The sequence below is a fragment of the Propithecus coquereli genome, unplaced genomic scaffold (assembly GCF_000956105.1).
Source record: "Propithecus coquereli isolate 6110/MARCELLA unplaced genomic scaffold, Pcoq_1.0 Scaffold126, whole genome shotgun sequence".
NCBI lineage: Eukaryota > Metazoa > Chordata > Mammalia > Primates > Indriidae > Propithecus > Propithecus coquereli.
Genome location: NW_012136747.1, coordinates 4544441 through 4567480, shown reverse-complemented (window position 1 = coordinate 4567480; position 23040 = coordinate 4544441). Strand labels below are relative to the sequence as shown.

The following is a 23040-nucleotide window of genomic DNA, read 5'->3' as shown; positions in this document are numbered from 1 at the left end:
GGTCTGCCGTCCCCCTGTACTGGGGGCACCCAGGGGTCCCCTCTTGGCCTCCCTCTCACTGTGGGCAATGTGAAAGCTGAGAATGGCCTCCACCCAGCAGGGGCTCTGGCCTCCCTGCCCCATTGCCACAGCACCTGCAGGGGACAGCTCCAGCAACCATCGCCAAGGAGCCCTGGCTGCTGTCCCAAGCCTGAGCAGGTAGTGGCAGGGATTTGCCTGTGGTCCCACCCGGCATCCGTGGCAGGGCCAAGGCCAGAGGCAGGCCTCCCAGCCAGGACTCTTCCCCAGTGCCACAGCCCAGGGTTGCAGGTTGCGGGCCCAGGTCCCAGCCACATCTTTGTCTGGCTCAGTGCCTTATCCCCTCTCCTAGGACAGGGACTTCCTACTTGCAGTAAGTGCTCAACAAATACTCCTTGAGTAACAGGTGGGACCCGGAGTGCGAGCTGAAGACCAGGGTCCGGGTAAATGCTTCTGGCTGGGGGTCCCCATCAGGGCTCATGTGAGCCCTCATGACACCAGATCCGAGGTGGTCGGTAAGTGGAGTGAGGGGTTCAGGTCTAACCTCCTAACTTCGAAGATGGGGGAAGGAGGCCCAGAAAAGGGAGATCCCAGGGTCACACAGGGAGTCAAAACCCAAGCTCTTTCTCCAGCCTCCCAGCCCTCGTATACTGACAGCTCAGTAAGGCATCAGGTGTCCCTTTTTGCACGGCTGCCAGGAAGCTCAGAGATCTGTTTGCAAATCGTGTATCTTACATTGTAAGCCAATCAAAATCCTTTCCAGAAGGCAACTCACATTTATTTCGGCCTAATAATGTACCTGATGCCACCATGCCATGCCTCATATGAGACCCCATTTAATCCGCACTATAAACATGTGAGATAGATACAGATGGGAAACAGGCTCAGAGACATAAATTAACTTGCTCGAAGTCACACAGCTAGTGAGTGGGAAAGGCAGAATTCAGACCTAGGACCCTCTGGCTCTCGCTCCCATGATCTTTGCTCTCTGCAGATAGGCACATAGGTGCCAGTGGTCTTGGCCCCGTGCCCTGGTCCTGCCGCTGTGCCCCATGCCTGCCTTTCTTCCTCATCTGCACTCACCTTCTCAGCTGGGAGCCCCTGGCGAAGCTATGGGGGGGGGGTTTGTTTCTTCCCTCTCCAGTCGTGGAACCCAGGTTGACACAGTCCTTGTGGAGAGATTCGGATGCTGAAGGCTGCTTTTCTAGAGAGTCTGGCAAACACAGGCCAGAATCTTGTTATTCTTTGTGCTTAGTGCTTAGCCAAAGCAAACGGCCACAAGAAGAAAGAAAACTGTACAAAGATGCTCATCACAGCACGAGGTGTCGCAGAGAAAAGGCGGGCTTCTCTAGGACGCCCCGCGGTAGCGGGAGAGTCGGGCCAGCGGAGCTCGTTGCAGGGCTGGCTTCAGGCAGGGACCAAAATTTGGTTTAATGCTCTGCCATCTGTCTCAAAATTCTTAATTTTATCTTTGCAATTGTGTCTTGTAGGTGAACGTCAATGGGACAATGCAACACGCCCGTGAGCAGAGGAGGAAGTCGGAAGAAAGGAACAAGTTTTATATTTTAGTGCCTTTCATGGCCCTGCTTTCCTGAGTTTTGAACAAGGGACCCGCCTTTGGCCATGGCTCCCACAAATTGTATAGCTGGTCCTGTGTCTAGCAGTGGGAAGGGCACTGACCCAGGAGCCAGGAGAGCCGGGTTCAAGGCTACCCTGGTCCAGGCCTCAGTTTCCCCACCTGTGGATGAAGAGCAGCCTTGATGACCCACAAAGGCCCACTGAGCTGTGTGATTTTATGAACATTCTAGTCGTTAAAAACGGAAAATACGTGGAATCCATCCACACGCAGACAAGTCAGTGCCTAGAAAAACTACGATGAGAAAAACAGAGGAAGCAGGTCCCCTGATCCCAGCCATGTGACCTAACAGCTGCCTGACAGAGGTGGGGAGAGAGCTCGGTGAGGTGAAGAAGCAGAGTTGAATGCCTCCTAAGTTCTCCATGTTTCTGTAAGCTATTTGAGTTCCTGGCGGGAAGGAAGCCGTGCTGAGTCTACACAATTGCGCTGGGACCCGGGACGGTGGGGTTCCAGGCAGGCAGGCAGGTGTGGCTAGAGGAGGGCAAGGTTTTCGGCTTCTGTGAGACCCACCTCTCTTCTCTCCCCCCACCTCTCTTCCCCCCTTTCTTCCTGATACTTCCTTCCTTCTTCCCTGGCCACCTCGCCCCCCAGCCCCGGCTGTGACCAAAGTCGCAAGAGAGGGCAAGGCAGAGCAGGTAGGAGCGGCCTCCCCTCCTGGCTCTGCAGGGAAGCTGGCATGGAGGGAGGATGGCTTGGTGGCACCTCCGAGGCCCCTTCAGCGTGATTCCAAGCTCCATGACATCTGAGGTTCTTACACCCCCAGAGGCAGCGATCCCCCTATTTCAGCCGCCAGGAGCCGGGAGTGGAGAGAGATCAGAGGAGCTGCACGAGGAGGGAGGCAGGTGGGAGGGCTGCGAAAGGGGAACAGGTGGGAGAGGGAAGGTGAATCAGCCGGAGCTGAGTGAGCAGGAGTTTGCATCTGTGTGCTGGGCTCTCAGCACCGCGGCCCCTCCCCCAGTGCCACCCGTGCTCCCTTTGGCGCTCCAGAAAGTCCTGGTTTGGGGCTCTTGTCAAACGTGCCTTTTCTGTGCCCCACAGGTCACCTTGCATGTGACCAGAGAGACGAGGCCCTTCCTAAAGGAGCAATTGCACACGTGTCTGAACAAGTGGCAAACTGGTGATGAAGAAGATGCTTGAAAGGGACCCTGAAATGCCCCGTGTTACTCTGGATGGGGGCCCTTGTGGGAGGACCCATGTGTACCCCTTCCCACCCCGTGCCCTGGCTGGGCACCCTCTAAGATGTGCTCCGGGTTGAAGGTTCTGAGTCCAAGAGCGCCTGAGCCTAAGTGCTCTGCAGTTACTGCTCATGGTCCAAGGCGCTAAGGTGTCAGGAGGACAAGAAGGAGCAGGAGAGGGTGGAGGGGGAGAGGGAGGGGGGTTCCCAGGGACTACAGGGCGGGATGGAGGGACATCTCTCAGGAGGCACTGGGGGTGGGGGTGAGACACCAGGGGCAGACGGGCAGCTGAGTTCTTTCCTTGCTGAGTGGCCCCGGCAGGCTCTTGGAGGCCCCTGCAGGTCACAGGCGCACTCTGGGTCATCGGGCGGGGGAGGGGTGAGCCCTGCCTGGGGCGGAGGGCAGTAAGGAAAAGGCGGCCCAGCCTCTGAAGCCCTCACCTCCATTCAAACCAGTTCCTTAGTTCTCTGGGCCTCCACATTCTCATCAGTAAAAGGAGTCCATAACCTCTGTCCCGCCTTCCTCTAGGAGTGTGGTGAGAGTTCAGTGATACAAAGGATGAGAAAGGCATTATGCAAATGAGAGACATTATGAGTTGTTTGTGGAGGGACTTGGCTCCCAACCTAGTCTGTTTCTCCAGGAAAGAGGCCTCAGGTTCCCTTGTTAAACTGTTAAAGCGCGCAGGACGCACAGTGGTTTACCCAACTGGCAGTGCTGGCGAAATGTGGCCATTCACAAGGCAGCGCACCACACTCCACAGTGGGTGAGCTTGCCTGCTGCTTCCCTGTGTACATGGAGGTAGCTGGTACCTTTGCAGAGATGATTTCTGGGACCAGGGAGAGTCTGCTTTCTTACAACCTGATAGCTGGGGGCACAACTGGCATGTAGCATAGCGTTAGAGCAGGAAGGATCCCTCAAACTCCAAGTCTCTGTGATAGGTTACCAAGTATGGCCACGGTTCCCTCCTGGGGTGTATTTCCTTTGCAATGTGACTTTATCATTCTCTCAAGAGTGGAGTCTCGTTTCCACTCTTTGAATCTGCGCTGGCCTCATGACCTGAACTGGGCAATAGAACGCAGTGGAAGTGATGCCATGCAAGTTCGAGGCCAGGCCTCCGGACACCTTGCAGCTTCTACCTTTGCCCTCTTAGGTTGCTGCCATGAATCACCATGAAGGAGCCGGATGTAGCCTATTGTAGGAGGAAGAGCCCTGGAGGGGAACCAAAGCCCCCAGAAGGCATCCAGGCCAATGCTGACGTGTAGGTGCGGCCATCTGGGTCGTCCAACCCAGCTGACATTCTAGCTGAGCACAGCTGCAGAGCAAGCCCAGGAGAAATCGCATGAGCAACTGCAGCACAGGGACCTGAGAAAGAATGAATTGTCGCTGTCCACGTTCAGAGAAGGGAAGAGACTTACCCAAGGTTCCACAGTGAGCAGAGACCAAGCCTGGACTGTGACCAGGTTTCCCTTGTTAAACTAGAGCCCTTCCCACCGCACCCTGCAACCAACTTCGTCAGCACGTGTGTGCACGTGCCCGTGTGTGAGGGTGTGACTCGGCTGGGCCCATCCCGCTTCCACCTCAGTGGACACAGGGCTCGGATGGTTAATCCCATTCTGCAGATGATGAAACTGAGACCGAGAACTGCCCGGCGACTTGCTGACTGTTGCGCAGCCCCTAAGTAGCCGTGCTTGGACCCAAACCCAGGTTCTGTGGTGCCAACTCGGGGTCCTTCTGTTGACTCAAGGAAGGAAAATGGTGGGTGAAAAAGTTCCCTCCAAGGGTCGTCTCTCAGCAAGGGCACACACATACTGCACACAGGCACACCCAGACACACGTATACTACATACAGACACAGAGACACATATACTACATACAAATACATATATGCTACACACAGGCACACATACTACACACAGGCACACATACTACACACAGGCACACACAGATGCACATGTGTGTTCTCTCTCTCTCTTTCTCCTTTCTAACCCTCCATCTTCAACCAGCCTACCTTACTGGACCGTATACTTTATTAAAAATATATAGTTACAAACTCCATTGTCAATCTGGGCTGGGCCTGGGAGCGCAGAGGGGCCGCACGGAGGGACAGGCCCTCATCCTGCCCCTTGGGGTCCTGACTCTCCACCCAAGCCTAACACCGTCCAAGGGCCAAGGTGGCTGGCTTTGAGGGCCTCAAGAGGCTGGCCGGCTGGGCAGGGGAGGGGCTAGACTTGACAGGTGGGGAGGGGTGGGGTGCACAGAGAGGGGCTGCATCTCCTTGTCCTGCAGGTAAAAATGGCAGAAGGTGAATTTGGTGTCTCTGTCTCTCTCCATTTATAGATATTTACAAAAGGAAGTCATCAGCAACAGGCCACAGTCATGCAAAAGAAACGCACACCCCTCCCTCCCCCAAACTAACCCCCTGCCCACCCCAGAACCCCAAGATGCCCCCCAGCAGTCCAGCCGCCTTCCCCAAGTTCTGAGAGTAAAGGGGGAGCGTCCTTGAAGAGTTGGTGGGGAAAGGGTGGTGGGTCTGGGGGCCCAGAGCCGCCGTGGGGAGGTGCTGGGGAACCCAGGCTGACCCGGCTGAGGGATCGTGGGCCCTTCCTGGCCTGGGAGTCAGCAGGAAGGGGTCTCGCAGTCTTTGATGCCCCCACCTTCCCCTGGAAGGTCCATGGAGCCAGGGTCAGCTCTGTCCTTAGTGCGCTAGGGGGTGTCCTGGTGCCCACCCCCCGGCAGAGGCTCATGTGGGCAGTGATTCGGGCTGGGCCTGGAGGTCAGATGGCGGACTCCCTGCGGTAGGAGATGTTGTCCAGCGGGAGGGTGGCCTGCATGCGCTCTAGATCCAGGTGGCTGCCAAACTCAAGCATTCGGATGATGCCCGCCTCCTCCTTGGAGCCCGCCTCCAGGCCCAGGCCCGCGGCCACCGCAGCGGCGGCTGCCGCCTCCTCCTCCATCTCTTCTTCCTCCTGGCTCATGAGGGCCAGCTCGTTCTCATAGCAGAAGGCACTGGGCGGGGGCGGCGGGGCGGGCAGCACGGTGATCTTGCTTTCCTGCAGCTCCCGGGCGGAGCAGCAGGGCGTGCCTGCCACCTCATAGGTCTTGTGGAAGCGTGAGTAGTCCACTTTGTAGTGGCTCTTCTCCTCAAAGACCACGGGCTCGAAGCGGTGGCCCCACAGGATCTCGCTGGCCAGGTAGGAGCTGCGGGCCTGGGTGGTCATGGCCGTGGCCTCCACCATTCCCTCAAGGATGACCACGATCTCAAAGTCCTCCGACTCCAGCTCCTCCTTGCCCATGCCGTAGAGCGGGCTGTCCTCGTCGATCTCGTGGACGATGATGATGGGCGACACTAGGAAGATGCGGTCCAGGCCGATGTCGTAGCCCACGTTGAGGTCCCGCTGGTCCAGCGGCAGGTACTCGCCCTCCTGGGTCATGTAGGGCTTGATGAGCTGGGCCCGCACGTGGGCCTCCACGATGTGGCTCTTGCGCAGGTTGCCCACGCGCCACATGAGGCAGAGCTTGCCGTCACGCACCGAGATGACCGCATGGTGGCTGAATAGCAGTGTCTGTGCCCGCTTCTTGGGCCTTGCCATCTTGGCCATGATGGTGCCAATCATGAAGGAGTCGATGACGCAGCCCACGATGGACTGGACCACCACCGCGATGACCGCCAGCGGGCACTCCTCCGTCACGCACCGGAACCCGTAGCCGATGGTCGTCTGCGTCTCCACCGAGAACAGGAAGGCGCCCAGAAAGCCGTTCACGTGCATGATGCAGGGCTTGGGGGCTGAGGGGGCTGCCCCGCCACTGCCCGCCGGGCCCCCCGCCGAGGGCGCCGCCGGGCTGGCCTCCAGGTCACCATGGAAGAAGGCGATACACCAGAAGAGAAGGCCGAAAAAGAGCCAGGAGACAAGGAAGGCCGCGGAAAAGATCATGAGCATGTAGCGCCAGCGCGTGTCCACGCAGGTGGTGAAGATGTCCGCCATGTAGCGCTGCGACTTGTTGCTCAAGTTGGCGAAGTAGACGTTGCATTGGCCGTTCTTCTTGACGAAGCGGTTGCGGCGTTTCCGCCGGGGCACGTGGGCCTGCCCGTTGCGGCTGTGCCCGTGCATGTCCTGAAGCCGGCGTGGTCACCTGGGAAGATGCAGGGCCTGGGGAGGAGAAGCCGGACAGGTGAGGCACCGGGGAGCCAGGGGCTGCCACAGGGGAGCCCAGGCTCAGCCAAAGACGCCCAGAAGGAGAAGAGGCTGGATCAGAACCCAAGACTTTCCCAGCCCCAGCAGGCAGAATGCGACTGTTGGGGCAGTTCTGATGACGGGGCCTGAGCCAGTGCCCCCTAGGCTGGCCCCGCTCTGGGATTGGGGTTGGCCGACCAGGGAGCTAAGGCCATTAAAGTCCAAGTGCTAGTCTCTGTCCCTCAACGCTACCCCTCCAACCCTCCTTTTCCCACTGTCCTGGAAGCTTCCTGATGCCCATCTTGGCTCCAACTTCCCCCACCTGTCCTGCCTGCCCCGAGCACAGGGAGCCGAGACACTCTGGCCCTGCTAACCTCCCTGGGTTCCGCCTCTCAGGGGTGGGCATCCTCCTCTGCCGTCCAGTGCAGCAGCTGCTGGTCTGTGGCTCTTTACAGCGAATTAAAGTTAGATAGAAGTTTGACTTCAGTTCCTGCTTGCACACGCCACGTTTCACGTGCTCAGGAGGCACACGTGGCTAATGGCCACCTTCCTGGACAGAGGAGATACGGCAACTATTTCCATCACTGCAGAGACTTCTCCTGGACAGCATGGTCCGAGCTCCTCTTTTAGACTCTTCCCTCCCAGCTTTGAGTCCCCGAGCCCCAGATGCTGGCCTGTCCTGGCTCCCATGCTTGTTGGGAGCAGTGGTGGGTGGAGAACGCAGTGTGGTGGTCAGGAGGGAGGAGGGGCGCCCTGAGCTTTGACCCCTGTGTAGGCTTTGCTACTCCCATGTCACAGGTGGCTCAGAGAGGGAAAGCGACCTGCCCAGGGCCACACGGCTGGCAGAGGACCCAGACTCAAGTAGCATCAACATTAATGAGTAGAGGTGTGTAGACCAGGAGTGGGAGAGGCAGACACACCTACCACCTAGCTGTGCTGCCCCTCTCTGAGCCTCAATATCCTCATCTGTAAAATGGGAATCAACCCTCCCTCACAGGACGAAGGAGATAGTAGCTGCTCCCTTAGAGCCAGCTGCCTCCCTGCTTCCCTCCCGCGTCACTTCCCAGGAGCTGGTGAGAGGCTGGATTTGACTGTCAGCGTCCCCAGCTGTCCCAGCGGAGGAGGCCCCTCTCCCTATCTGGTGGCGGGACATACCAGCTGGGCCCATGGAGGGCAGACCCTCTTCCTCCTCCCTGCCACTGGGTCCCCAGGGAGAGAGACAGTGCTGCCCCTGCCCGGCTGCTGGCAGGGCCAGGACCCGGCCTGGGTTCCTGATAACATTTTGGCCCAGAATTATATAAGGCTGGAAGTTTCTATTTTCTGTTCTATTCTTCTTCCTGATCTAATTGTGCATCTGTGGCAATGTTTATACACTTCCCCGGTTCAGGACAACTCGGTTGCCGCAGCAACCGGTGCGCGCCAACGCTATAATTTAGAGATCAACAGCTTCAGAGCCTGCCTCTTCCCAAAAGAAACTCCTTCTCCCAGCCCAGGGGGTGAGCCCTGCCCCCTCCTCCCCCGCGGCCACTCCCACCTCCCCACCCCCGACTCCGGGTTCTTCTCCCAGCCCCCCTGCAAAGGAGCTCCCTGGTCCCCACAATCCCAGGTTGGAGTCCCAGATCCATCGTGTGACTTGGATTGACTCCTCTGAACCTCAGTTTCCTCACCTCGAAAGTGAGAGCAGTGAGCCCCCTCACTCTGAAGACCCGCCAGGCCATGCGGGCGTGGCCTCTCATGCAATGCTGGCCCTCCACAGCTGGGAGTCCCAGACCCTCCCTGCCACCTCCCCCAGAGTCCCAGCAGCAGGGCTCCAGGTGTAGCCCTGAGGGGATTAGGGACTGGGTATGCCCTCTGGTTGACAGAGAGTTTTCTAGGAGGTCTTTCCCCCTCTGCTCTGTCCCACTGCCTTAAATGTCCCCATCAGCACTGCAGACTGTCAGAGCAGGAGGAATGTAAGACCACTGAGCTCAAGACCCTCGTGTGAGGCCAGGGAAGTCCAGAGATGGGAAGGATGTGCTAAGGGTCCCCAAGCTGGGCTGGTGGGCCAGCCCTGAGCAAGGCCTCCTCACACCCACCCCCGAGCTCCTGATACACCTCCTACCTGGAGGGGGATGGGGTGGGTTTGGGGACAAGGGAAGAGAGGGCACCAGCCCAGCGCCAACAGGCCCTGGACCACTGTCCGCAGGTGTCCAGGAGAGAGGCAGAGGGGACAAGATATGGTGGCCTGGGCCTCTGATAGGTAAGGACACTAAGCTACAAAGATGATGGGGGCCTTGCCCAAGGCCAAACGCAAACCCAGGGTTCTGGGGACCCCAATTCTCTGCTCAGTGGGGCTGGTAGGTTCGGCTTATGTTGCAGAAGAGGCTGTTCGTGGGGCTCCCACCTTCTGAGCAGGGCCCCGGGGGTGTGAGGGAGCTGGTCCCCCCCATGCCATAGATATGGGGCCTCCCTTGGCCCAGCACTGCCCACTACTCCCCATTTGTGAGGGGGGCGGGAGACTCAGCCAAGCCACATGGACAAGGGCAGCCCCACCCCCAGCTTCAACCCTCACCCCCCAGCCGCTGTCCTTCCATCACCCCAGCCCCACCACCCATCGGCCCCTACAGTACAGCCCGAGGGGGCACCCCTGCCCCACTCCCACAGGCCACAGCAGGTTTCCTGGGCGCCTGCCATCTGTCAGACCCTGTGGGGGGGGTCCCAGCGCCACGGCACACATTCAGCAGTGCCGGCTCCCAGCACTCCCCAGACCCAGCACCCTCCACCACGGAGCCACCCGTTCGCAGCTCTGTCACCCCAAAGACCCTCAGTTTACAGTGACCTGCTCAAATAAGCACATTCTCCTGCCACCCCTTTGGCAGGACTGAGAGGCTCACCTGCCAATGCCCGGGCTGACCCGAGCAACGCCGCCCCAAAAAGTGGAAAGTAGGAGCTTGGCATTTTGTTTTCACAACTGTTGGGAGATGGCCAGGTTTTCTTTCCTTGTTTGTCATGAGGGGCTTCCCGGGGAAGCACACGGCCCAAGGGAAGGTGCGCAAGAGGAGGGGGCACAGATGGCAGGAGAGGGACAAGAGGCCTTGACGAGTCAGTACCATCGTCCTCCCAACAGAGATACTTTATCAAAACAAAAACACACGCTTGCTGTTCAGGAGCCCGCACTATTCCTACGATCAGACTGCACGTTTCCGGACAGGGAGCTGGTCCGATTTGCGTGCGCTGAGCGTGCACTGAAAGGGTGCGGTTCCGGGCTTGTTTGCCACCACGGAGGCCCTGGGAGGCAGGGAGGGGCCGGGTCCCTCTGTCACGCTCTGCAGCATGATCTCCAACAAGTCCTCCCTCTCCCTGGCCGAGGTTCCTCCTCCAGTCCTGGGGCCACTCATCCTGCCTGGCTTTAGTGAGACCCACAGAGCTGGACGTAAAACGACATTATCAGCGGGATTGCTGAGGTGGGGACCGGGGTTTCCAAACCCCCACGTGCAGGCCGCTGGCTCGTGGCAAAATGAGCAGAAGGCGGACGACAGAGGCTGTCCTTTGCTCTAGGGTAGCATCCTGGGACTCTTTCAGGGGCAAACATTCTTTTAGGAAGCGACTGGGACGGGCCACGCTGGCTGCCTTTAAAATGTAATGTCCTCTCTTGGCGGATGAAGAGCTGACAACGCTGTGCCAGCTACCAGACGTTTTATTTCTTTTAATGTTACTGGGCTATGGCCATCCGACATCTGCACACCCTTCGTCCAGATTTCACTGGACAACTAGGAAAACCGAGACCAAGAGCAGGGTGTGGCAGTGTCCGACGGGGCACAGTGAAGGAAAGTGGGGTCTCGGGGCAGATCCAAAGGTGCCCGGCAGGGCTGCCATCGCTGACATCCTGCCCCTTCCTGAGGAATTAGAGAGGGGCTGGGGACCCTGCCGACCAGGGAGACCATCCAACCCTGTCAACTTGTAGGTTCTCCTGACGATTTTGTGACACTAAATGCCTCCTCCTTGCCTACACCTGCCTCTGCGTAAGAAAAGCTGACAAACGGGCAGTAGCACTGGCAGGTCCCAGAGACCTGGGCAGGCTGTGAGGGCAAATCTCCCTCCGCACACTCTGGCCACTAATGGGAGACACGGTGGGTGGCACCTCGGCTGGCCCCGCTGGCCCCGCTGGCCCCAGACAGCACCGGCCCTTCCTGAAACTCAGCTCCCTTGGTGGGGATGGGGGTGGGGGGAGTGCAGGAGCCGGTGCCAGTCTTGCAGGTCCTTATGGATCTCATTCTGTCCCACCACGGCCTCTGAGGTCACTGTTACTGGGTGAGGTCACTGTTACTCGGTGAGACAACAAGACTTGCCCAAGGTCACACAGCCCAGCCCTGGGCCGAGCGGAACCAGTCACCCCTTCTCTGCAGCTCCTCCCACAGGAGCGGCTGCCAACCCCTGCCAGAGAATGCCTCCTCGATCTCACGGAGGCATCACTGCCTCCTTTGTATATTTAACAAGTAATTATTAAGCACCTACCACAGCAACAAGCAGGGTTATTATTTCTCTTCCCCAGCTGAAGAACTGCAGGCTGCAGAGTTGGGGGGTGTTGAGCGTGGGGGGGTCACACAGCGGAAGTGACAAAGCCGGGACTCCAACTGGGGTCTGACCGGCTCCAAGTTCCCACTCACCCTGGTCCCCAGCCTGTGGCTTCGGGCTGCCTTCCCCTGCCATAGTGCCCTGCTCGGCTCGGTTCCCCGGGCTCCCCCGAGCCAGGCCCTCTGGCCCACACAGCTCTCCACACCTTCCCCGGCTCAGCCGCCAGGCCCTGCTCCCCCGAGCCCCTCTCTGCCTGTTTACCCTGCTCAGCTTCCGTCCAACTTCACAAAAAGAATGTGCTAACACCCATGTGTTTGGGGTGGCAAGGCCTGGCTCCGTCTCAGCTCTGTCACCTCCTAGCACGTCCTCCTTGGACCTCAGTTTCCTCATCTGCAAAATGGGGTGATGATAAGAGCACCTGCCTCACCAGGCCATGCATGAGGCGAACGCGCCACCACAGCAGCGCCTGCCGCTGTCAGGTCCACTGCAGGGAAACACAGAAAACATGATGATGATGATGATGACGACAAAGATGCCAGTGAGGGTAAGGACCCTGGACAGGGACAGGGAGCTGCTGGCTCCGCCACTGACTGCTGTGGCCAGATGTTCCTTCTCTCGTCTGCAAAATGGGGCATAACTGCTCCCTGGCCAGAGAGTGGGGGAGACGTAACGGAACGAGGCGCGCGGCGCAGAGTCTGGACCAAGGCGGGAGACCGTGGCTGTTCCTGAGTCTGCTCAGCCCCCCACCGTTCCCCGAGCCCCTTCTGGGCCTGGGAGGGAAGGCCGAATCCCCAGCTCGGGGCAGTCGGAGCAGGGCCCAGCGGGTAACTGAGCGCACCCGGGAGGGGCCTCGCAGGGTGGGAGGATTCCCCGGGGAGTGGACAGAACTAAGGCCGTTGCCCGTTTCCCAGCCCTTGAGTGGCTCAGGGTCTGCCCTGCTCCCCGCTCCGGCTCTGAGGCCTCTGAGGCCTGGACTGTCTGGTTGCGGGGTTGGGGGGCCCCTTTCTGCTCTAACGTGTGGGGCTTTGCAGCGAGGAAAAGGGCTCAGGACCCCACGCCCACGGCTGTTTGAGCTGTGTCCCTCGGCGAGTAAATGGGGGTCAAGGACAGACCTAGCTACAGGGGAGATTGTGGCAGGGTGTTCCCGCCCTCCCATGCCCTTCTGCAGGCCCTGCAGGCCCCCGTCCCCCAGGAGGTCTGCCTCCCTCCTCTTCATGAATCTGGACAGCCCACGTCTTCCCCCTCCAGGTACAGCAGCTTCAACTTGGAGTCTCTATACCCCTTTCTGCCGGTGTGACCTTAGACAAGTTACTTAACCTCTCTGGTCCCTGCACGCATCTTTAGGTGAAGCTAATAATAGAGCCTACTTCATAAGATTGTAATGAGAATAAATGGATCGTGCACATCACGTGCCCACACAGGGTGAGTGATCGATCGGGGCGTGTGTCACTCCCAAGGCTGAACACTGCTGCCTCTTGAGTCCTCCCCTGAATTTCAGGTGTAGCATCCCAGAGCCCTCCTGGCACCTGTCCACACAGCCCTGCCAGTTTGTCCCAGCGCTGCACTGGGGAGCAAGTGGGCAAAGGCAGCGGCTCAGAATCACATGGAACTGGGCAACAATGGGGCTCCAGCTGCCTCAGGAGGTCACTGACATCTCCGAGCCTCAGTGCCTCCATGTGTAAGAGGACACAGCAACGCCTACCTGCCGGGTGGCCCTGAGGGTCAGATCCGGATTGTCGCACAGGCATCCACACAGTGGATGCTCAGTAAAGCTGTTCCCCTCCTTCTTCTGGACCCCCAAATCCCACGGCGCACCTAGCCCCTCCCCCACTGGCCGACTTAGTGACATTGCAAAATCCACGTGGAGCATCTGAGTATTTAGCGAGCATTTCCTCTGCATTGGCACCGTCTGAGTGCTTTACACTGATCGATTCCTATCATCTTCACAGTGACCTCAGAGGAGGTCACTATTATCCCTATTTTAGAAGAAAATCAAGGCACAGAGAGGTCCAGCAACTTGCCCAAGGTCACACAGCCCATCAGCAGTAGAGCCAAGATTTGGACCTGGGCAATCGGCACCAGAGCACACTGATGAGGCAAGCAGCTCACCTGCCTCAAAGAAACACTGTCATGCCGCATGCTGGCTCCCACTTGATAAACATTATTAAGTCCTGCTACGTGCCAAACATTATCAAGCCCTACTATGTGCCATGTGCTGTGACATCATCATCCTGGCGACAGAGAACTGGATCATGGGAGCCAGCACCCAGGTTCCTGAGTTTGGGTCCAGCCAGAGCCTGGACACACAGATAGTTTGGGTTCCACTCAGGCTTGAGCAGTGGGAGGTGAACAGGCTCCTTCCTCCCACTCTGCACCCCACCTGGCCCCCCAACCACTCAGCCAGAGAGCACGGGGCAGGGGAATGGGCTGACAAGCAAGTTCCCCAGAGTGTCAGGGCCAAGTCTCAGGGGCTGGTAGCTGGACAACCCAAAGGCCACCTACTCCAACCCACAGGTGCACCCTTTTGGGCACTGCTGACGCCTGGCCCCTGCCTTAGATGGAGTGCTTCCTGCCGCCCACAAGAACCTGTCCCCTCTTCCCTACAGGGATTGAAAGGCGAAAGGCCCAAAGGCCTCTCTTTTCCAGAGCAGCCTCGGCCCCCTCCATGGTGGTTGGCTGCCACCCCGGCCTCGCTGTGGCTTCAGGGATCCACTCTGCTTCCCTACTCCTCCTCCGAAGTCACTGTGCAGTTACGCTCACTGACACTGGCGTGGGCCAGACACAGGCCACTGGTCCACCCTGCTTCGGGTCCACTGGGGAGAGATGTGTCGCGGAGATGGGGCGTCCGCACGGGCAGGCAGTGAGCAGTCGTGCTAAGCGGTGTGAAGGAAAAATACGGCATGAAGTGAGAGAGGGGACAGGGGACTGGATGGGGTCTCCGCAGGCCTCTGTGAGAGAGTGACGTTTAAACTGAGACCTGAGGAGCAAGTGGGAGTCATTCAGGAGAGCTATGTGTCCATGTGAAAAGTGGGATATAGAACATTCCAGAAGTTTGGTGTGTTGAGAACCTGCAGCGAGGCCAGGTTGTGGCAGTGGAGTGGGCAAGAGGCTGGGCAGTCCCGACGGCGGTAGGTGGCGAGGGCGCAGAAGCCGGGGCCCGGCTCACAGGTTTCGCCTGGCGTGATCTTTTTGATTTTCCAGTGAAATCTTTAAGACAGACAGGAATCGGGAATAATACAACAAGCCCTGTGTATCCACCACCAGGCCTAGGAAATAAAACACCTCAATACGTTCCCGGGGTGCCTGCCGTCGCCTGGCCTCTGAGGCCTGTACCATCTAAGCATGGCGCGGTCACTGTGATGACATGAGGAGGCTGGTCTCTGTGGCCGTCTGCGGGGCACAGCCAAAGCAGGACGCTGGCGGGGAGGCGACGATGGTGGCTGGAGCTGCCAGGATGGCGGCAGAGGGGCTCAAGGGAAGGAAACGGATCTGGACATGTTCCGGACAAAGAGTCCCCAGGGTTTGGCGGTGGGTTGGAGGTGGGGGCGGGAGGAGAGGTGCGAAGAGTGACAGGTAATGGTGGGAGACTGGCAGAGGACCAGGTTGAGGGAGCGGCAGCTTCTAGCCTGCAGTGACCTTGAGAAGTCCAGATGGAGACGTGCCCACTGGGTGTCAGGTCCTGAGCCTCCAAGGGACATCTGGGCGGAGCTGGGAGCGTTAGATCATGGACACCTCATGACACGTCACGCCGTGAGAGTGGGTGACATCGCCTGGGCCGAGGGTGTGGAATGAGAAGAGGACAGAGGGTCTCAGACCAAGCCTCGACAACCCATGGTGGAGGGGAAACTGCAAAGCCGGTGGAGGCTGAGCACCCAGAGAGCAGCGGCCACAGCAGGGCAGCGAGGCCTCCAGAGCAGGGAGGGAGCTGTCGGCAGAGTCCCCAGGTTGGCTCTGTCCAACCCAGACCACCTGCGGCCTCTTCTCTTCGCCACTCGATTCCCTCCCTCCCCAGCCAGAAAGGGTGAAAACTCTTCATGAGCTCGTGGGGTGCAGGGGAAGGCGCTGGGGGGTGCAGGAGCAGAGGTGACCTCAGTGCAGCCCACATCTGCCCACCCCATAGCTGCACCCTGCCCAGGAGCTGGGGCTGCTGGCCGTGGTGGGGTGTCTCCCAGAAATTCGGGGGCTGGGGGCTAATGCCCTCCACTCACACACGCACAGCATTTTCCTAAAATGCTCCACCGGCCCTGCCCGCAGCGGCTTGGGAGCAGGGAGGGCTGAGCTCCTGCCTGGCTTCCTCCCCTGCTCCGGGCTATTAGGAAGAGCCACCTCCCCTGCTCCGGGCCACCGAGTGCCACTGCCTGTGCCCCCCCAGCCCCCCCCCCCGCCGGCACTGCAGCCCAAGACAGTCACACACGTGGGGCATGAGGCAGCCTCGTCTGCCGCAGTGTCGCCACTGGGAAACAGCCCAAATGCCCATCCACGGACGGCACAGCATGCAGCTAGAACGACGCAGAGATGGCTCTGGAAGGAGCGATGTGGGTCCTCGAGATGTATTTTTAAGCGAGAAAAGGCAGCAGTGACGAGCAGTGAGTATAGTAGCTACCATTTGTGCAAAAGCGAGAGAGAAGAAATTTATAGATACACATATTTGCTTGTCTCTGCCTGTCTGTGGACGGAGACCCAGGAAACTGGTGACACTGGCTGCCTCTGGGGAGGGAAAGCAGGCGGCTAGGGATAGAGTGGGAGGAAGAATTCTCACCATATTCCTGTCTGTGTCTTTTTCATTTTAGAACCATATGAATGTACCTATGGGGAAAAAACTACATGAAAAGTTTTAAAATTAGTGTATGCATATGTGTGTTTTTCAGGGAAGTGTCATAGCATTCAAAAGGGACTGTGACCCAAGAAAGTCTAAGAACACTTCGCCCATGGGATGTGTGGCTTTGGGAAAATACCTTAGTCTCTCTGAATCCCATCCATAAAGTGAGGATGCTGCAAAGGTGAGCAGCAGAGGGCAGGGGTCTCTAAACTGTAAAGTGCAGACACCCTTCTTGAAGGGGGTAACTTACCATTTGCTCTTCCTCACCTTTTACTCTCCCCTCAGCCAACTCCAGGGCTCCTCTTGAGCCCCCACCCTCCCAGCAGCTCCAGGGGAGGCCCCCGGCTGGCCTTCGGCCCTCACCTCCCTCCTGGAGTCCTCCAGGCCTGAGGGCCCGTGGAGTTGCCCCTCAGCCTCCCTCCTCCTGCACTGCCCTGCCCGGCCACCCCCTCCTTCCCTTCTCCCCAGCCCTCCTGTGATCTCATCCCTCCCGTGGCTGCAAACACCAGCCGGATCTCCCTCCCAGGCAGTGACAGCAGACTCAGCTCCTGCTCCTGAGTCTGCCGGACATGGGAGAGGCAGCGCAAACCCAGCACGGTCAGCACCGAGCCATGCCCCCACCCTCGCCTCCCTGCAGCCCCGTCTCAGTCTGTGACCCCCTCCAGGGGGCCACTCGGGCCTAACACCTGGGCATCACCCTCCAACCCTCCCTAAACCCAACCGCACTGACAAAGGCATAACTGACACGCATTTAGTGTTCACCGTGGGCCAAGCGTTGGTCCCTCCTGGGGTCCTCGCCACACCTGAGGATCATCATCCCACAGGGGGCTCAGGAGACAGCCCGAAGCAGGTGAACCCCGGGACCCTGGATGCTGACCCACACCCAGCCCGTCCAACCCGCAGGACCAAGTAGCTACTAATACCCCAGACCCCCACCCCACCTCCCTGCAGTCCATGCTCCTCAGCTCAAAGCCCGTGGGCTCCCCCAGGCACCCAGGAGGAACTCCCAGCTCTTGGCAGGTCCTGCCCTCTCTGCCCTCAGCCCCTTCACCCTCTCCCGACCCCAGCCACAGGCCTTCCTTCCTGCCCCTTGAACACACCAAGTTCGTTCCTGTCTCTGGGCCTCTGCGCTGGCTGTTCCTTCTGGTGGAAACTCTCTTCTGCAAGACTCTGCGGCTGGCTCCTGCCTACCATTCAGGTCTTGATTCAAAAGCTACCCTTGAGATTCCAAGAGGTCCCCAGACACTGCCTGGCCAGTTTCCCGATCTTCCTAGCAGCACTTACTAATCCAAACCAATCTCATTCGCAATGTCCTTCAGGGCAGGGACTCTCAATCCCAGAGCCTGGCATGTAGTAGACACTTAATAAACTAGCAAAGAAACATGATAATTTCAGCCAGTCAAAATTCCCATGAAGGGTCTAAGCAGAGTGATGTGACCAAGGACGTGACCAAGGAGAAGCGTTCTTTTTTTTTCTTTTTTTTTTGAGACAGGGTCTTGCTTTGTCACCCTGGCTAGAGTGCAGGTTGCATCATTGTAGCTCACTGCAACCTCAAACTCCTGGGCTCAAGCGATCCTCCTGCCTCAGCCCCCCAAGTATCTGGGACTACAGCCACACATCACCATGCCCAGCTAATTTCTTTTTTTAGTTTTTGTAGAGATGGGATCTCACTGTGCTGCTCAGGCTGATCTCAAACTCCTGGGCTCAAATGATCCTCCCACTTCAGCCTCCCAAAGCACTAGGATAACAAGCTTCAGCTACTGTATCCAGTTAATTTTTCTATTTTTTTGTAGAGATGGGGTCTTGCCATGTTGCTCAGGCTGGTCTCAAACTCCTGGCCTCAAGTGATCCTCCCAAAGTGCTGGGATCACAGGTTTGAGCCACTGCACTCAGCTGAAAAGCTATTTTTGATACTGCAGTCAGGGAGAACCTCCCAGCAGAGGTGGCTTCTGAGTGGAGACCAAGAGACCTTCTGTGTCACTGGACACAAGCACAGTGGCCATGAGCAGAGGGGAGAAAGGATAGAAAGTCTGAGGCCTCGGGTCTCTGTGTTACGCTCCACGGTAAGCACAGGGCTCTTCCCAGGTGTCCCCCAGGTGTCTGGGAGTGCAAGGCATCCTGGTTTCATGCCCCAAGGTCCTGGCCCGGGGGAGAAGTTCCAGGGATGGGTGGCAAGGACATGTGTGTGGGGCCTAGAGGGAGAGGGTGCAGCAGACAGAGGCCTCAGAAGGGTCAGAGACAGCAGGAGGAACAGTTAGCCCTGCCCCTGCCCTAGCACGCCTGCTCAGCCACAACCGCCAGGGGACTGTCGCTGATGGGCACCTGCCACCCGCAGGCAAAGTGCTGCATGCTTCCTCTTCATTTCTGACCTTCTTCCCACTGGCTCCTAAGGCCAGGCAATCTCAAACTCCAGGCACCCCCATTCACTCATGCGTTCATTTACCACCCTACATGCATCCTGAGCTGGGACAGCGTCTGCCTTCCTGCCTGCTGTGCCTCCAACACGGCACAGTGCCTTGCCTCGGAGGGCACACTGTAAATGATCGTCAAGTGAATGAACATTTCCTGAGCACCTACTATGTGCTGGGGGAAGAGAAGTAAGACACAATCCTGCTTTGCTGAGCTCCGTGTGTAACTGTGTGAGGACAGCAGCCAGGGCGTCTGCACAGCCAAAGGCCTTCCAGAGAAGGTCCCCAGGAAGATGCGGACAGGAGAACACCAAGATGGACAGGGCAGAGAGCAGGGAACTTGGCCCGTGCAGGGACCTAGGCCGAGGGGTGGTGGACCTGGAGACGCTTGGGGGCCTGGAGCTGCGTGGGCCACCGAACAAGGGGGCCCACCTGCTTCTGAGGGCAGGACGGTGGCATCCTGGAATTCGTGGCACTTCAGAGCATCCAGGGCGAAAGGAATCTGCACATGTGACCTCTGTCTGTGTGCCGCCGGGGCTTCGATACAGGGCAGTAGCTTTCGAACTTTTAGACCAAGATCCAGAGTGAAAACAAACATACTGTTTTTTATTGCTACTTATCATATACAATACATATGTTTTTAAAGCTGAGCTAAGTAACACAAAATAATGCTTTCTCTTACTACATAGCGCTTTGACGTTTTCTTTCTTATTTCATTTAAAAAAATAAGTAATGCAACTCACTAAATCAATTTCACAACCCACTAACAGGCGGGGACCTGTCTGCAATTTCAAAAACTCCGGCCTGAGGGTGGCTTAGGAGCTGTGAATGGGTTGAAACCGGGATCCAGGGCATGTCTTGAAGCTGTGACTGGCCACGCTGGGATCACAGGTTTTTGCAGGGACAGCATGGGGGGCGCTGTCGGAGGTCATGGGGGGATACTTGGATCAGTCTGTTGGACCCCTAGGCTCATAGGACCTCCACAAGCAGCCCAAACAGGGGCTCTTGGGGTTCTGGGTCCAATCCCTCCCCCTGGCCCTGTGTGAGAACCCCCTGTTCTCCCCCACTCCCCGCAACAGGTACCATTCAGCAGTTGTTACACACCTCCCAGGACAGGGAGCTCACCCACTTCTCAGGCAGCCCACTGGATTGTTTGGAGTGAGGCCCTGCCATGCTGTTGATGCAGCTGGTAACTAACTCCCTCCCGTGACTAGCTGGCCATTCTCCTCTCTGTCCCCTGGCCCGTCATCTCAGGGGCCGGGATAGCTTCAGCACACAGCCATGGCCGTCTCTCTGCCCCAGCCTATTCCCTCTCCTCTCTGCTGCCCAGTTACTGCCCAGTATCTGGGGGACAGCCCTGGAGCCCAGCAGAGAGAGGCTCTTTCCAGTGTCAGGTGGCCTCAGGATCTGCAGCTGCATGGCCTGGTGCTGGCATTCAGCCACTTGAGCAGGTCTGGGGGGCTGGGGAGGCACAAAGGCTCAGCAGGGAGCGAGGGCAGCAGGATTCAAGGTGGTGCCAGTGAGTGGGGGCGGGGTGGGGCCTGGAAACCACGCCCAGTAGTTGCCACAAAGCAGCTCATATCAGCAGCAGGTCATGACACAGTCGCACACTCACAGGCTCAGGGGGACCCTCCCAGCAACCCTCAGACACAAGGGCACATGCCCAGCCCGATGGGGCAGACAACGGAGGCCCAAAGAGGGGACGGAGCTGTCCGAGGTTACACAGCCACTCAGGAGTGGAGCTGGACTTGAACCCAGATCTTTTGTTTCCCATTCATGGGCCTCAAGTGGGACTACTGAGGAACCCTGGGATGGGGGCGGGAGGCGGGCCACCCCTCCTGTGCTGTCAGGAGCAGGTGGGTCCCTCTGGCCTCAGAGTGCACTGGGAAGGACACAGTGGGAGGCAGGGATCAATTAGCAGAACATTCCAGAGGCAAGTGGGATTCTGGGAGAAGTGAGCTAAGAGGAGTGTGGTGGGACTGGGTCCCCGGCTGGGACTCCGCTGCCCTTTGTCGGAGGGACTGCAGAGGGCACCTGACGTGGTGCAAGGACCAAAGGACACCAAAAGCCCCTCTGCCTGCTCCATATCACCCACAGCCATCTCCCCTGGATGGCCTCATGGGGTCCCCTGATCACCATCCCATCTGTCCCCCAGGCGGACTGGCCTGGGCTTCTCAGGCCTACGAGGGAGCAGCTCCTGCAGCGCTTGGGGTGGGGGCTGGGAGAGGAGCTGCAGGGGGCGGGAGAGCTTCACTGAGGTGTCCCAGAGGCCAGATGGTGAAGCCTGGTGCTAACTCTGCACCACCTCGAGGATGGGCACACCCCTCCCCTGGGCCTGAGTCTCCCCTTCAGTAAGATGGGATCAGCTCCCGCCTGGACGTATCCTGCTTCCTCCTCTGTGGCCTAGCTGAGGTCCCCTCCCATCCCTGCTGTCCCGGTGGAAACATCATGGGCTTTGTGGACAAAAGGAAAAAACCAAGCACATCCCTCCAATCCCCCTAGGTGGTCTCTGCTACACAGAGGGGCAAAGAGAGGTTCCCAGAGGGACAGTGACCTAGTCAAGGTCATGTAGGGTCAGTGAGGGCTGAGCTGGGATTCGATCCCAGGCCTGCCTGCCTTGGGCCACCTTCTTCTTACTGCTGTGACCAAGGGCTGCTGCCCCTGCCCCTCTCTGTAATCTGAGGACTTTCTTAGGAGAGGGGGCTTAAAGAGGTCCAGACCCTCCTCGTCTCTCCCCCTCCAAATGCCATCAATACAGGGAGTGTCTTAGAGAGAGAGGAGGGTGGCAGCAGCCCTGGGGGCCCATTAGGGTGCAGAGGAGGCAGGAGCAGCCCTGGGCTCAGGTCCAGCCCCAGCTCTGCTGCGTGACCTTGGGCAGACCCCTGCGGTCTCTGGGCTGTTTCTCCATCTCCCGAGGGAGGTCCTGGTGAAAAGGCAGATGTGGGGGCAGACTGGGAGCCACTGGGTAAAGCTGGGGGGACTTTCTCCTTCATCCCACCCCAGGGAGCTCTGCTACCCAACAGCACCTCCCCTCTGCCCTGTGGGAGCCCCCTGTTGGGCGCCCCCAGCAGGCCTGGACCAAAGCTCCCAGCTGACAGGTCACCATGACAACGCCGCCTTCTCCCTACACAGCTCAAAGACCACCTTCTGAGGCAGCCCAAAGGGACCCTCTCCATGACCTGCCAATGACTCTCGGAGCACCTCACCTTCCCCTGCCCGCTGAGGCCAGATGCTCCAGCTGTTGGCATGACAGCTGGTCAAGGACTGGCCAGGTAGCCGCAGGGAGGAGCGGGCGAACTGTCACAGGGAGAGAAAGGGGAGCCCCAGGCTGAAAGAGATGCACCCGCCCTCCTTCAGGAGGCCCGATGGGGGGTCCTGGAGCAGTTGGAACGGGGCACAGGTAGAGGAAGGCTACGCGGCTGCCCGTGCCTGGGGCTGTGGGCAAACCCTTGCTTCTCCGAGCCTCGGTTTTCTCATCTGCAAAGCAGGGGTGACAGTTCTCACGGGGTGACGGGAGGATTAAGTGAAATCATGAATAAAAGCCCAGCACAGAGCCTGGCACACAGGGACCAGTCTCCCTCCTGCAGCAACACCCCCGAGAAAACCTCTTTGTCGCCGTGCCGCCGCGAGGCAGCGCATCAATCCGTGCAGCTTGCGCTGTTGGGAGGAGGCCGTGGGAAGGTGCCGCAGGGGACGCAAAGGGCCGGACCCCAGCATCAGCCCCTCCCTCTCCCGGCCTTAGAATCAGGCATAATCCACACGTTCAAATCCAGTCCCAGACACTTTCCACCTGTTTCCAGCCAGCCACTCCCCCTTGTTCAGCCTCAGTTTCCCCTTCTATAAATGAGGAGAACCACCCATGCCCCAGGTCGTCCAGGTTCACCCCAGGGACCAGACGGCGGGCCACAGGGGCAGTACTGGCCAAGGCCTCTGGGAGTGGGGGGCCCAGACCCAGAGCAAGCCGGCGCGTGAGCCCACCCCTGCCCCCCACGCCACACCCCACCCACCACCCCGTGAGCGCCCGTGTGCGCGCCTGCAGGAGCGCGCGTGTGTGACTCAAGGTCTATTCATAGCTGAGCTCCACCAGCTGCAGCGTCACAAGCAGAGGGGCCTCAGCCCATATTATTATTTCAATTACCATCTGAATTAAAAGTTTGAGCAGCGATCAGCCCACGTAGCGAGGGGAAGAGGGAGCAGAAAAATAAAGATGAAAAGGAGAAGGGCTGTGCCTGGAGATCCCCACACCCTAAGGAGGGCT

General features: G+C 58.6%; 1 protein-coding gene across 2 annotated transcripts in view; it reads right to left on the bottom strand.

The window, feature by feature from the left end:
- Positions 1 to 5136: 5136 nt before the first annotated feature.
- KCNJ4 (potassium channel, inwardly rectifying subfamily J, member 4) overlaps positions 5137 to 23040 on the bottom strand; it is a 22842-nt gene continuing 4938 nt past the window's right edge. The window contains exons 1-2 of one of the 2 annotated variants that reach the window (XM_012638101.1): positions 17475 to 17532; positions 5137 to 6977 (exon numbers count right to left, since the gene is read on the bottom strand). In XM_012638101.1, the coding sequence (XP_012493555.1) occupies positions 5604 to 6938 (1335 nt within the window). In that variant the 5' untranslated portion in view covers positions 6939 to 6977; positions 17475 to 17532 and the 3' untranslated portion in view covers positions 5137 to 5603. Of the gene's footprint in view, positions 6978 to 17474; positions 17533 to 23040 lie in introns of those variants that run through there. The other variant, XM_012638099.1, reaches the window with a different exon arrangement.